At 40.3% G+C, this 15,132-nt stretch overlaps 2 protein-coding genes across 3 annotated transcripts in view; both read left to right on the top strand.

Annotated features, from left to right (window-relative positions):
- The window catches only part of ptprc (protein tyrosine phosphatase receptor type C), a 64,262-nt gene that overhangs the window by 31,341 nt on the left and 17,789 nt on the right, over positions 1-15,132 (top strand). The window lies entirely within an intron of this gene.
- LOC121677555 (mucin-2-like) lies at positions 8,048-15,001 on the top strand. Of its 2 annotated transcripts, none has more exons than XM_042056346.1 (7): positions 8,048-8,456; positions 12,740-12,754; positions 12,842-12,877; positions 13,158-13,202; positions 13,621-13,728; positions 14,045-14,122; positions 14,271-14,693. In XM_042056346.1, exons 1-7 carry the CDS (start codon positions 8,393-8,395, stop codon positions 14,345-14,347), a joined length of 423 nt encoding a protein of 140 aa, XP_041912280.1. In that variant the 5' UTR covers positions 8,048-8,392; the 3' UTR covers positions 14,348-14,693. The 2 variants fall into 2 exon arrangements, 1 of the variants encoding a protein (XP_041912280.1); XR_006021030.1 differs by adding an exon at positions 14,965-15,001 and having other exon boundaries at positions 8,053-8,456; positions 14,045-14,336.

Genomic DNA, 15,132 nt, shown 5'->3' with positions numbered 1-15,132 from the left:
CCCATGACCTTTTTTTTTTAACCCATGTTTTTTTTTCCCATGTCACCCGGAGGGCTCCGTAAATGTCAAATAGAATTTGATTTTTACATTTTAGCTAGAAATGAGCAAACAAGCTGAAAATCATCAGACTCTTTAAACTTTTCAGAGTTTATCTTTATGAAATCAAATCGTTTTTTAAAGTTTTTGCCCTTTTAGCTAGATTTTTTTGATCATATTCACTAAAGCCAACACTATGCTCCGACAGAACAACATAAGTCAGCCGGTTTTAGAAAACACGCTTCTACCTCCTATCAGCACAGGACTGTGTGAGATCTGACTGTCAATCACAGTCTGGTGCACACACACTGATGAGCTCAAATTCAATGGGAGGGTGCTTGGTGGTAATGAGGGAGGGGCATGAGAGTTGCATACATTCAAAATGTTAGCCCCTCTGTCTGCCAGTCCCCTCAATCTGCCAGACTTACCAACTGCAGCTTTAAGCAAACATCCACCTACTGTAGCTTATTCATTAGCTTTGGTCACACTTTCAGTGTAATTTGTTTGTATTTGGTATATTTGCCATGCATCACACAATGTAATGCAATGCTTTGCAATTAAATAATTTAGCTTACTCATTTTTTATGCACTGTTGTGTTGATGTATCTATTTGATCTACTTTTACATCGAAATAGAGTTTTATTAAATGCCAAGCAAGGCAAATATTTTAATACTTTACCTGAAAAATAAATGATATATTGGACAGGGGCATTCTTTCATGACTTCTCCTCTCTATATATATCGGCACATTATTGTATTACGATTTAACAACCGCACAGAGACCTGGGTTTCTATCTAAATTTCACTCTCATTAGATTCAACTATTGTCATTGTGCAGAGTACAAGTATACAGAGACCACAAAATGCAAATAGCATCTAACCTGAAGTGCAAAAAGCAAAAAAAGGGCAATGTGAACAGTATAGACAGGTAGTGCAGTGTAAGCAGTATATGACATATAGAGCAGTGTAGGCAGTAGTAAACAGTTAAGTACTGTAAGTGGTATGGTTTACAGGAAGGATATATGCAATGTATTAACAGTAACATTATAATAGCAGAATAAATATTGATAAGCAGTATGAATAATATAGACAGATAATTACAGTATGTGCATTGGATGAACAGTAACATTATAAGATAAAAGTAAGTGTATGTGCAGTATGAACAGTATAGACAGATTTGCAATTGACGGATGGAGTATTCTACAGTAAGATAGCAGTGACATTAGAAAAGCAGTATGGTACTCATGTTACTGTTGTAGCCTTCAAGGCATGTTCTGCTGTGAGGTGGAATTAAACATACTGAATTGGTCTTTTCATTCCAGCTATCAAAAGGGACAAGTAACATCGACACCCAGTAAGAGACACACTCAATCTCAACAGACGTAACAAATGTACATTTAACGTAGCAATTGCGCTTCTCAACTGTAGGGGGACCCCAAGAGGACTTCTTCTTTAGTGCTTCTGTAGGGGGACCCCAGGAGGAATTCTTCTTTAGTGCTTCTTTTAAAAATATATAAAAACAAAAACAACAAAGTGAAACAAATAAATAAGTATAGAGATTAAACTGCATAGGTGATACATCAGAGAATTCTATGGTGAAGGCAGTTTTATACATCAAGACATATGCTTTGATTCTTGCGCATTCAGTACCAAGCACTTGAACAAGCTTTGGACGTAGTGTTGATTGTTCATCTTCAAACCAAAATGGTGCATAGTGCAGTGTGTCCTGTGTGCACTCCCCTGAGCTCAGTGCTGCACGTAAGACACTGAGAGAACTGAGCCCCAGAGCACATGGTGTGAAAACCACCACTGCCCACTCCTTCCTGCACGACCTGTCTGCCCTGGGCCGGCTAACGGCTGCCTCTGTCAGGCTGCTTATTCCTCGCCCTGTCCCAGGGTTAGTCTAGCTTGCGCTTGGTTACACAGCACGGGTCGTCAGGCGGGACTCCCTTCAGTCCTTTGCTCACTCCACAGGCTGGGCTCAGCGAGCACGTTCCTGAGGGTTGCCGGGGGAGACCGAGAACTCAGTGTTACCACAGTGCCCTCTAGTGGCCACTGATGAGACAGCAAACTTTTACCATTTCAGTTAAAGAGTGTTGGTTTGGTTGTTTCCACTGAAAGGTGAAACTAATTTCTTTGTCAAGCATTGTTTATTTATCAAATATGAAAACAATCCTGTCAGGTAGCGGCTTTTTCCTGCCCTTTTCTGATAAACTTTATGAGAGGAGAGAGAAACCCTTTGTCACAGGAAGACAGCATGAGGAAGTGAAACTGCGGTCCATCTCACTAAGGCCTGTCTTCTTTCTTTAACTCTCTCAGTTTCTCTGTCTCTATCTTTACATGTTCTCATGAGTACAGATGATATCCTGCATGTCGCGCTCTTGACTGCTGCTCGCTGTGTGCTGCTGTGGTACATAGGGTTGCACTTTGCATGACTAGGCCGGAGGAGTAGCTTGCACCACAAGGAGGGTGTGTAGGGTACATCTTTCAACTCCGACTCTGTTAAAAAAAAACAATACTGCAGCATCACACACACATGCAGATCTCAAAGTGCCTGTCTGACTGGGCATACAGTATTGGCAGCCATAAGCTAATGTACCAGTACGTCTTGTAACACACTAACAACAAATTAATATTCAGATACAGCAAACAGTGATTTTATACAGAGCTGGGGCATTCTGTACTAGCAACAGCAAAATCTTACACACATCATACATTCATGTAGACCTATACAGGGGCTCAAATAGGCTCAGCAAAAGGAGCAAAACCCTAAAGAATAAAAGAGGTGATAAATGACAGTATGGTCAAATGACACTCACACCACTCTTTTAAACAGTAAGGTGCGGATGTTGACTTAACACCATCGTATCTCAAAAGCTGTTGTATTTCCGTCTCCTGCCCTGAGCAAAGCAAGTTGAGTGTTGCTTTTTGTGTTGTGTATGGTTTCCTGGCAATCCAAACTTCTGAGAAAATGAAGATTTTGAAGACTAAATTAATCAGCTATCAGTTATCTAACCACCTACTGTATGTATATCCTCTCAGCGTTTCCTGTGTGGGCATTAGCTTTTTACTTTTAATCCTTTACTTTTTACTTTTAATCCTTATATTGCACAAAAGTTCATTTAACAGTAGTTAAGCAAGCACACTTAAGCACAAGATAAATGTGTATTAGACACTTGCTAGCACAAACTAGTGTGAAGGAGAGAACAGTAGTGCTGGACACAGTCCTTCAACAGTGATGCCACAAAAGTCAGTTTTATGCCATCATTAGTATCAGGTTTATCAGTACATCCCATCAGTACATTTAAGACAAGATCTTCATGTGGGCAATATGGTTTAATGGTACAGTCCGCAAATCTAATTTCAGACACCTGCCAAATTTAGCTAATTGCTGAACAATATCCTTTAGAATACTGTACATGCACACGCACACACATATACATGCTTATGCACACGCACATACATACATACTTGTGCACACGCACATACATACACATACATACTTATGCACACACACACACACGTAATAACATATATGTGTATATGCATGGCAGTATGGTTGTATGCAAGTGCTAGTACCAGTATATGTACGAGTATATATATGTGCATGTGAAGTATTCATTTACGGCCTAAACGGCATGGAAATATGTATAAACATCCATAAAATGGATGATTTGGAGACAGGCTCAGGTCACCAGTCACCTATCCACTATCTACATTGAATGTTGATGCTTTGACAGACTGGCAAAATATATGTAGGAAAATAATTACTTTTGTGACTTGAAGCAAAAGGTGTGAGTGTAAAATGTATAACAAAAACATACATAGGGAAAAGCTTGAGAAAGTGGGCAAGAGAGAGAGTCAGTCCTTCTTTTCTTCCTGTTCTTTCTCTCTCTCTCTCTCTCTCTTTCTGAGTATCATATGTGAAGCAAGCCCCTCCCTCTATTTTCAGACACATAAAAAGGAAGCCAGTTAAAAATAGAGGTGGACCACGGCCCATCATGCCGTGCAAAGGGCCATAGCGTGCAAACATGGCTGCTCTTGGCTGAGTCAAAGTCAAAGCTGGGAACCGCGGACGGAGCACATGACTCATGGCAGATAGCAATGGGAATAAGTGTATGGGCAACTGGCGTCATGTTCCAAACTCGATCCAGGCCCTAAAGAAAAATATCGTAATTTTTTAATGTCTTAAGCACCTCAAAGTGAAAGTTTTGTGTTAGACATGGGGAAAAGGAAAGTTCATCAAATTACATCCGTTTTAGCCCACTAACGAGGTATCATGCCTTTAGTTCTCTTTGTGTTTGATATTTTCATTGCTCATCTGTTCATCTGTGAGAATTGTGGTCACAGAAGAGAGTGACTAAAGCATGCAGAGTGGATGTCTATGGTGGGCTGCTGAGATCCGAGCAAATGAGGCACACACCTGAATACGTTCTTCATTTGTGTTGATGGATGTGGCTAAAATAGCCTGAGGTCGTACCTGAAATATTTTGGTTCTTGTGCCTGTGTGCGTGTGTGTGTGTGTGTGTGTGCATATGTGTTTGCGTATGTGTATGTGTGTGTGTGTGCTTGTGCAAGTGTGTGTATGTGTGTGTGTGTCTGTGTATGTGTGTGTGTGTTTTTGTGTGTTTGTGTGTGTGTGTGTGTGTCTGTGTCTGTATCTGTGTGTTTGTGTGTGTGTGTCTGTGTGTGTGTGTGTGTGTATCTGTGTGTGTGTGTGTGTGTGCGTGTGTGTGTGTGTGTGTCTGTGTGTGTGTGTCTGTGTGTGTGTGTCTATGTGTGTGTGTGAGTGTGTGTGTGTGTGTGTGAGTGTGTGTGTGTGTGTGTGTGTGTGTGTGTGTGTGTGTGTCTGTGTGTGCGTGTGTGTTTCTGTGTGTGTGTGTCTGTGTGTGTGTGTGTGTGTGTGTGTGTGTGTGTGTGTGTGTGTGTGTGTGTGTGTGCGCATGTGTACACTGACCACTGATGCTTGTCTTGTCAGCCATTATAAACAGAAATAGATAAACCTATGCCTGCATGTTTGTTAATGGCTGCCTTGACAGTGTGTTGAGCTAAAAATGGCTAATATGCAGTGTAGACCCCCGGTACCCATGCTAGTCTTTTGATAACTAGTGTGGGCCCTCTAGATGGATTCTGTCAGACTCTTATCATTAGCGCAACCCAAGGGTGGAAAATATAAAAAGAAGTATAAAAGACCAGAGCATTTTGGGGCAATGGCAGGATGAAGATCTCTTGAATATGTGGTATCTGAAAAGTGAAATGGAAATAGACTGAAACATATTAATAAACAGGAATTTTACAACAAAAACGTGATGGTTGATCTTGGTAAACACATTCTCTTAGCCTTCATTGTGTAACATGTAACGTACAGCATGACTTAGCAATGCAGGACACACGGAGGCTGGACTATCCCACTGTCTCTCCAAGTCAGTGACAGCAGGTCACTTTTATGAGCAAACGCATGTCAACTTCCCTCCACTGTAACCCTGTACATGAGGAATGACAAGTCACATTATTTTTTAATGAAGTGTGACAGGAGTGCTTTTGGCAACTACTCATCCTCACAGTTGCTGTATGACTGTATGTCACTGACTTTAATAGCCACTGCTACTGATGCTACTGAGACAATGGCTTTGGAAACAAAAATAAACATAATACCATTTATGTATCTGTATTAGCAAATGACACCTGAAAGTTTAACAACTGTTAGACAGTCAGATAAAAAGAGGCCTACAGTATGTTATACTACTACTAATACTACTACTACTACTACTAATAATAATAATAATAATTATAATTATAATAAATGTTGTAGTGTGGTGAGGGTGTGGGGGTGGGGTGGCCCTAATTCTGAGAAACAAGTACCACAACTATCAGTATTTTATTTTAAGGCAGTTAGAGGCTATGACATACAGTCACCTCTTCCTAAGACTGGCTCTGTATGTATGAAGACTGAAAAACGCCTTGTGTGTGTGTGTGTGTGTGAAAGAGAGAGAGAGAGAGAAAGAGAGGAGAGAGAGAGAATAAAGGTTAATTCTGCCAATTACGTTATGCTTTGTTGCTATGGCTGTAGTGGTTTTACATTATTGTATTTTTAATAACAGATCATACGTAGATCTTGTGTGTATGTTGAAATATATCTTCACAGTAACTTTCTGGGTGTATTCCTCCTTTGAGTATTAGTCCTGGCTGAAGAAAAAGAAGTGTCTCCACTCTCTTTCTGTATCCCTTGGCAATGTATGTACAATATATTTTAAGAACACTGCGGGAGGGTGTGGGGCGAGGGAATAAAGAGATAAAACTCATTTTTAGTTTACTCGGAATTAGCTGCTTTTAACTTCCGTAAACTAGGTGAGAAACAGAACCATTTGCAGGAAGTGGTAACTGACGTCATGGCTTGCATGCAAAAAAAATGTCTCACAGTGACTTTATAGAACTCCCGGGTGGGGAGTATTAAGAGACTATATGGTGACAAAGTAAGGAGAAAAAAACCATCTTGTTTAATTTCATGACTATGAAACACTGATATCCATATGTGGTACAGATTAAATTAGTTTGACCTCCACATACTTTAATTGATTTTGTTTGTAATGATAACTTTGTAAAGGGAAATACAAATAAGGCCCCTGTAGCAAGGCAGCTCACTGCTGTGTGCTTCACCTCACTGTGTGCTCTGTGTATTTTACTAATTCACGAATGGGATAAATGCAGAGACTAAACTCCTTGTATAAGTATACTTGGCCTATAAACGATTTACACTAGGGCCACCTCATCAAATGGCCACTGTAACAGTCAGAAATGAAAGACAGATATATAGCAAGTTTGAAGAACTATAATTTCTCTAAAGAAGCATAAGAGAACAATACTAGTTTTTAAATTCACCAAAGTTTGGTATTAAATGTCTCAGATCTACAGTTTATAATCTTTTTAAATACTAAATACTGAATCTGTCCTTTCATATTAGGCCTTCCATAGAACACTGAATGTGAAGTACACCAAACCAGCAATTTCGCAAAATTTGCCCAAATCTGTAAATACCCATACATCTGAAAACCATATGTGTCTGTGTGCTAAGTTAGGTTACTTTATTTGTCCTGACGGAAATGTTTCCTCTGCATTTAACCCCTCCAGAGGTACACACACATACACACACACACACACACACACAAACACACACACACACACACTAGGAGAAGTGTGCTCACCAGGAGCACATACACACCCACAGCAGTGGGTAGCCCTTGTTCCGGTGCCAGGGGAGCAGTTGGGGGTTAGGTGCCTTACGCACTGTTCAATCACTCTCCCCACCCCACAAATCGATGAACCGACCCGCCTCTGGTCACAAGTCTGATTCCCTAACCTGCCGGCCACAGAGTTTACCAACCCAAGGCAGTGTGTGGTTCACCCCCCATTTTGTCTTGGGTCCTCTTGTCTAGTGTGTTACTGGTTACATTTATGATAATATTAATTTATTATACTTACCAAAACAGTGCCCACGCTGATTACACTACAGTATCAAAGCATGGGAACCCAGTCAATAGATGAGAGCATAGATGTTATCATCTTCATGTAACCATAGGCATTTTGATACACATCAGAGAATGACAGGCTTCAACATGGTGCCCACAGACAACATGGCTAGACGTTGCACGGACTTTGTGAAGTGTATTGTAGTACCCATCCCATCTAAGCCTTGAGGATGCTGTGCACAGAGAACTTCTGCTAGTCAACTTGAATATTAGATAGATAGATAGATAGATAGATAGATAGATAGAGATAGATAAATAGATAGATAGATAGATAGATAGATACTTTATTGATCCCCAAGGGGAAATTAAAGGTCTAATATTATGGCAGGGCAGGTTTTAGAATGAAAAAGAAATTAACTTGAGGCTGATGTGTATTGTAATTTTACGTGACCCATTGCATCTTTTAAGATGGTTATGTGCCTTTGTAATAAAGAACAAGCTCTTGAACTTTAGCCTTCTGGCTGCTTTGCTTTGTGATTGCTGTGAAGAAGAAAGTGGAAGACAAGAGATTGTGGCGTAGCTCAAAAAATCAACTTCCTGTTAAGAAAGGGCCACAGCTCCGCCAAAGTTACTGCCTCACTGATGTCACTTGAAGCGTTCGTCGTCCAGGAGTAAGACCGGGTGAGGATTTTGGGGGTAAAAAGACACAGGTGCCAAGACAGATAAGAGGCAATATAGAAAAGAGACGTATGTTTTTCTTATTTAATAGAGAAGAGTTTATTAGTTTGTTTATGACGTTCATAAGAGAGGCGTTTTGAATTACCAGAAGTCTTGTGTCGCTCTTCAACAGGACGTATGGTGGCTTAGCCAAGCGCCAACAGCTCTTGGTCATGGCGTGTCTCTCTGGACTAACGGCCCTCTTGACTCTTGCCATCCTCATCTCCTCCGCTCAATGTAAGTACACACTTTGAAAAGTGATTATTTTATTAGTTTGTTATTTTGAGTCATGGTACATTTTGCTTGTTTGAGTCGTGTTACTTTCTTCCTGTTATGTCAAGTAAAGTCAGAAGACTTTAAAAGTTTTATAAGTGAGAGGTACAAAGAGGTTCGATGTTGATTATGTGAAGGTTTCACTTATCTTACATTGATGTGTTTGTTCGTAGTCTGTTCATGCATTGGTGTGAATGCCACAGCTTATATCACCACACTTGTAAGAAACGAGAACTAACATGATAATGTCCCTAAGAGATATATTGATAGGGTAAATTAATAAGTAAATAATAATAAATTACAACACAAATGTGCTTGAGCAAGACTAAATGACTAAAAAGGAAGGATGTTGAACTTATACATGGAAGAGTAGAGCATAGTAAAATGATTAGCAGTCTGCTTTCTCAGCCTCCACTTCCTTGGCTCTGTAAGCTTTCATGTGTCACACAGATACGGTGTAAAGCCTGAGGCGATGTGCTCAGATTGATCATTCTGGGACAGAAAAAAGTGTGAAATTCCTCATGTCTCATAGGAGTGACATTCTCCATGGTGCAGGATTGAACATGTCTCCTGTTCAGGTATCTTGTAACCTTGGGGATGCTCTGCAGAAAGATTAGTGGTCTGTCTGGGTGTGTCCCCCATCACTGCTTTCACTTCAACCAAACAGCAAAATGTCACTTGTGATGCCAGTCTAAAACATTCTTTCTTTCTTTCTTTCTTTCTTTCTTTCTTTCTTTCTTTCTTCATTCTTTCTTTCTGTCTTATAATTTCTTTGTCTTTTTTTCTTTTTTTTCTTGTCTTTCTACTCCCTCCTCTTTTATTCAACAGTGCTGGAGCTTTTCCTGTCCACCCAGTAGTGTGTTAATGGTTTAGTTTATGTCACCTGTTATGAGGTTGATACATGTTTGCAGTCTACACTTACAGTACAAGCAACATGGTTGTGATCACTTCTCTATTCACTGGAGAGGCATATACTAGTAGTTAGACAACTACAATGATCTCCTTAACAGTTTTTTTCCCTTTGGCCTAAGGGTAGAGGACTGTACAGGCACTTGGTACCCCCACCCCCATCTATTTCATGCTGTGCAAATGTGTGGTTGTAAGTGCTGCAGAGGCAGAGCATTTACCACTTCCTTGTTCCATTTTGAGATGTCTGCTCTTCCTGACAGCTACAGCTAGCTAAAATGGTGCTTCAAAAAGAGGACTTGAGCGCGTAGACTGTAAAGTTCAGATCAGCAGACTGATTAGACAAGCTCAAAAGACTCTTCTCTCATTATGCTACCATTGTGTCTGAAAACATATTTGTACTCTCACCACATGTGTAGCATGTTTACTAAGTGAGGTACATTTACCTGAGTGTAAATGTAATTGATGAGCTCTCTGTGTTTATTGTTGAAGAGAAAAGGCAGTGTGACAGAGGCCTACTGACTAAATATTATGTGCCTGTGAGTTCAGAGCCATCCAGTGGGTGTGTTTTTGGCCTTGTTTTCAGCATGTTCTCCTGTTCCCTTCTGAAGTCTTTGCTTTTCAATTTGATGTTAATCAGTCATGAACAAGTCAAAAGAGTGAGAGCTGACCTTACCTAACAGAACTGTATGTGCCGAATGCTCCCCATAGCCTACATATTTATAAGTATAAGTATGTATACTCTTTTGATCCCGCGAGGGAAATTTGGTGGGAAAATTATTTAAAGGATACATTTACCTCAGACTTCAAAACACCTATCCCACCTAATGCATGTCTAGTGACACATTTAGTACATTGGTTGATTATTTGAACAGAGTCTTTATAATCATATTAGGTTGTCCTTATAGTGGATTAAGGCCAGGTGAAAGCATCTGATGAGCATCTAATGACCAATCACACATCAAGAGTCAGGGACGTAACTTTGAGTTGAACATCGGGGGCGTTGAACCCCCCTTTCATCATGCTCTATAACAGTTTCCTTCACCATGATAATTTGATTTTGGGGGGTTGATTATTGGGGAGGGGGGGAGGGGGGGTTCATTCCCCCATATTTTACACCTCTGCTTGAAGTAGTACCCTACCATCTGATGACATTCACTACATTTCTCACTCTTTTTCACAATGCTCTTTGTAAGGATTGTGTAAGAAGGTGTTTTGTGATGTAGGCTACTGCGTGAAATTAAAGGAAGAGAGAAATGGTCAGAGGTGGGGGTGGGTGATAGAGTGTTTGATGACTCACCAGTCATCCTCTGTGTTCTTTACTGCTGACTTTAAGGGGAGCATTATGTCATGGCATCTTTTACCAGGCCTCTCCCTCTCCACCCTCTCCATGTTCATGTTTTTTGAGTACTGACTGCCCACTACTGCTTACTACTGTTTTACTACTGTTTTACTATTGTACACAGCCTAATGTTTTCACTACTGTTTTACTGCTACACTGTTACCTCAACCTTTTCTTGCACTGAAATAGTTTTTTATTTTACCTTGTCTACATTACAATTTACTCTCCTATTTGTCTATATTATTTATGCTGGTCTCTAGACCTTACTGTTGCACTGTTGGACTAATGTTGGACTACTTTTTGCACCTTCACCATGACACCCACTCTCTTGAGCACCTTGCCAGGCACACACAACTAAGGACTATGGTTGGACTACTGTTTGCACCTTCACCATGACACTCACTCCCTTTAGCACCTCACGAGTCCCGGCCCTGTCACTACTAGCGTCTTATGCTTGATCACCCTCAAGCACATTGGACTTTCTTAATTTAACTTATATAGTGTATTTAGTATTTAGTTTTGTTAGTCTGTATGCTACTGAGACCCTTGAATTTCCCCTTGAGGATCAATAAAGTATCTATCTATCTATCTCTATCTACATCAGCACATGGCATAGACTGAATATGACAGGGAGACCTTAGCGATTCCATGGATTCTTTTTTAAAATCATAAACAGCATGCACATGTCATTATTGTTTTGCTCTTCTCACTAATAATACACATAAAGGTCTGCAAACTTTTGTGTGGATTGCCTTTACAGCTAAATTCAACAAAGTAGTTAAAACAACAAAAAAGCTGAAAGATAAGAAGCAAAAACACAGAAAGTCGTTTAACATGCTTAATTCATTCAGAAACACAGCACTATATCACTTACTTAAGACAGCACAATTATGGTAGGAGGTAACCACCATTATAGAGTATTTAAAATAAGATGTTATACATGGAGTAATCTCACAAAATGTACATTAAAGGTCAACTTTTAGGTCTACTGAATGTCTAACCTGAATGCTTAGTGTACATAATGGTCCTGACTATCACAACTTGGGCCCATGGTCACGTTTGACAGTGAACACCAGGTCCTTTTTCTGAGAGGAGTAGGCTATGGGGTGGAGTATAGCATATGTATGAACATGACATGAGAAACACAAAAGACAAAACCAGAATGCCTCTGAAAAAGCAGAAGCATTGAGGGAGAACAGAGAGAGAGAGAGGAGAGTGTGTGAGGGTGAGAGAGAGAAAGAGAGAGGGAGGGAGGAGAGAGAGAGAATGAGAGAGTGCTTCAGGAAGTTGCGGTAAATGAGCTCAAGTAACTCTGTTCTTTTACACTTCGCGTTGCCATAGCACCCAGGTTATGCCACTACACTGGTGGAAACTGTTGTTAGCAACACCTTTTCCTCTCAAGCAGCATGTCGAGCTCATCCACCCAGCCTACACTCCAACCAGATACGCACCTTCATATGAAGGTGTCAGCGAGCACACACAAACCCCCTGTCTCCTTAGGCCTGTGTTAATGTACAGCAGAGCCACAGAGAGACGAGTTGTGTAGACAGTGCAGAGAGAGTACATTTGGCTCATGTGTGAATGATGTGGTGTTGATATGATGCTAGAGGATGATGTACAGTATTTTTCGAACTGTTCAATGGTGCTTAAATGCAGAAAAGTAATTAATTTGTCTATCTAATGCAGTAATTGCTTTCTTAGTTGTGCAATTGAAGATGTGGCCATAGATTCTGAATTTGAAGCTGCACATTTCAGAATTTTCCTGTGTACATTACAATTACAGTTCTTTCAAAACCACTTAACATAACTGTGTTACAATATTCTGCCTACATATCTAATGATAATAAACAATAATAACAACGATGAATAAAAATGATCATTTTAACTGACTGGTTGATTTTGGTCTTTGACATTAGAACTCTGTGGCACTGAGTGCATTTACCTTCTGCTCTCTCTCTCTTTCTCTCTGTCTCTTTCTCTCTCATCCCTGCAATTTTAGTTGGAGTCACACAAGGTAAGTAATCCTTGTAAGCTGACTGTTACCATTGCATGTTCTCATTTCCACCAAAATTATAATATTCTCATTTTCATTTGAATCCAGATTCTAAAATTATGACAACAGCCAAGCCCACAACAGGTAATACCAGCCTCTTTTGTGTAATTTCCAATGATTAGCCATGGATGGAAAGTAGATGATTCTGATTCCTCAGGTTATCTTATTCTTACACTCCAAATGGGTGCATAGTCGTTTGGACAAACCAATCTCAGTCATGGATGAAGCCAGTACAGTTTAACAGTTTTGGAATCAAAAAAGGATTAGCTATATAGCTCAGTATCCAACCTGGTTCAGTTTCTCAGCACCATAACCTTTCCCCTGCCTCTCTTTCTTTGCATGCATGCTCACCTCCCATACACAGCTGCTCCATCAGCTTCCATTACTCCTGCAAACACATCAATACCAGGTAATGATGGCACCACATTTGACGTTTATCTCTTGAAAGGATCCTGTTTTTAAATTCTCATAGCAGCAGCTTGTAGGTCAAGGGTGTCAGATCCACACTGACGAGATGACCTTGTGTCACCTTCACCCTCTGTAGTCCAAAGCCCAGCAATGAGGTCAGGGTGTGATTTGTAGGGTGTGGGTTTTGCCATTCTGTACCTAACCAGAAAATGAGCATTAAGATTGAGAAGGAAAAAAAGACTCTTCATAGCCCAGTCCTCATCATATCACATGAAAATGTTGATGTTCCTGTTTTACAATTTTCACATTATATTTCACCATCATCGCAAGTGTAGTAATATATCTTTGGTGTATCAGGGTTTTCTTTGTCCAGCTATTTATTATCTATTATAGTAAGTTCCTTTCCTTTCAAAAATCAGATAGCCAAACCACTCTTGCACGCACCACTCCCACTCCTCCAAGCACGGCTGCTGTAGGAGGTCCTTCAGCAGCTGACTCTCCTCCCAACTCCACCAACTCATCACCAGGTACTTAGGACAGCATCCAGAGACAGAAGGTGGCAAGGAAGCCACCAGAATATTTGCTACCCAATAAAAATAATGTTGGTTCATTGTGTTCTGTTTGGGATCCTGACAATGCATGTAACTTGGATTCATCCTATCTTTCCCCCTCCTTACTGAGCCTCTGTATGGTGGCCCTAAACCCTTTATTCTAAACTGAATCAGTGGAAATAGTAGAATCATATCTAACATTTGTGGAATAGGCCGTTTTCCTGGTGAAAACACCATGGCTCATTTAGGCTCACTTATGGTTTGTCTTGATTTTACATAATTTTCTTACCAGCAGATATCAGTTCCTTACCCACACGCACCCCCGCACTTCAACAGAACATATTGACTGTAGATGCCACTAGTGAAACAGGTAAAAGCTGATTGTTGGTGTCGGCTATTGAGTTTGCTTGACAGATTCAATTCTATTGTTTCTATCTTTGTAGTAGCCTAATCACTTGATGCCCGGTCTAAATGCACGCATGCTTTATCTTTATTTTGAATGCTTCTCCTACAAACAGTCACCTCTCCCCCACTCACCCCCACACGTCAACAAAACACAACAAACCCAATCACCGGTGAAACAGGTAAAAGCTGATTATTCTTGTTGGTCACTCAATTTGCTGGCGGCAGGGTGGTTAACTTTGTTTCTCCTCTCTGTGTGTTATGGAAACTCACTGCGCTGTTGTTTCATTTAATACAACTTGTCCTAATGTATGAACTTACAGCTCTTTTGTGCAGTGTATTTGAAACATGATAATCTTTGCATGTTGTGGACTTACGTAACTACATTTGAACTAAGACATCAGCAATGAGGACAACTATCTATTTTGTGGAATGAGACTGATGTTACTGTACTGTTATTAAAACACTGTTACAGTATTTGTGCAATTTTGTTCCCCTTACTTTACCTCCATACTACTCTTGCACTAAACTTTGCTTGCATGCATTTCAGATCCCACTCACACCAACAGCACCAAAAGAGATACAAATGGTAAAGTAACATCACAGAATACTTAATATGGTTAGGTTTTTTTAAGGAAACAATTTACACTGTCACTAATCAGTACAGTCAGTGTTTATACAGCTTGTTTTAAATTAAATATTTAGGGAGTGATACAAGTTCAAATCACTTATACAGTGTAAAGTCAGTTTGTCTGTCAAGCACTATCTGCACCTCAGCCTTTTTGAGCAACACTCACTTTTGGTTTATAGACACTCAGACCCCCACTCAACTTGCCTCCACTCAAACCACAGCAATCCCAACGACAGTCACAGGTTTGCTCTCACTTAATGGAGGCCTGCTTGTTTGTTGTTCACTGTGATGCACACTGATTATTGGTCAGGCGTTTTACTAATGACCCCATTTTGCCCTTGTTTCTG

Source organism: Alosa sapidissima, chromosome 12 (assembly GCF_018492685.1).
Source record: "Alosa sapidissima isolate fAloSap1 chromosome 12, fAloSap1.pri, whole genome shotgun sequence".
Taxonomy (NCBI): Eukaryota; Metazoa; Chordata; class Actinopteri; order Clupeiformes; family Clupeidae; genus Alosa; species Alosa sapidissima.
This window is presented reverse-complemented; position numbering and strand designations above follow the sequence as displayed.

Bases quoted from the DNA above. Each gene is read 5' to 3' on its own strand.
- LOC121677555 (XM_042056346.1), top strand. From the start codon at position 8,393: ATGGCGTGTCTCTCTGGACTAACGGCCCTCTTGACTCTTGCCATCCTC. The intron at 13,729-14,044 runs GTACTTAGGACA...TTTTCTTACCAG, and splicing joins CTCCACCAACTCATCACCAG to CAGATATCAGTTCCTTACCC. The intron at 14,123-14,270 runs GTAAAAGCTGAT...TCCTACAAACAG, and splicing joins AGATGCCACTAGTGAAACAG to TCACCTCTCCCCCACTCACC.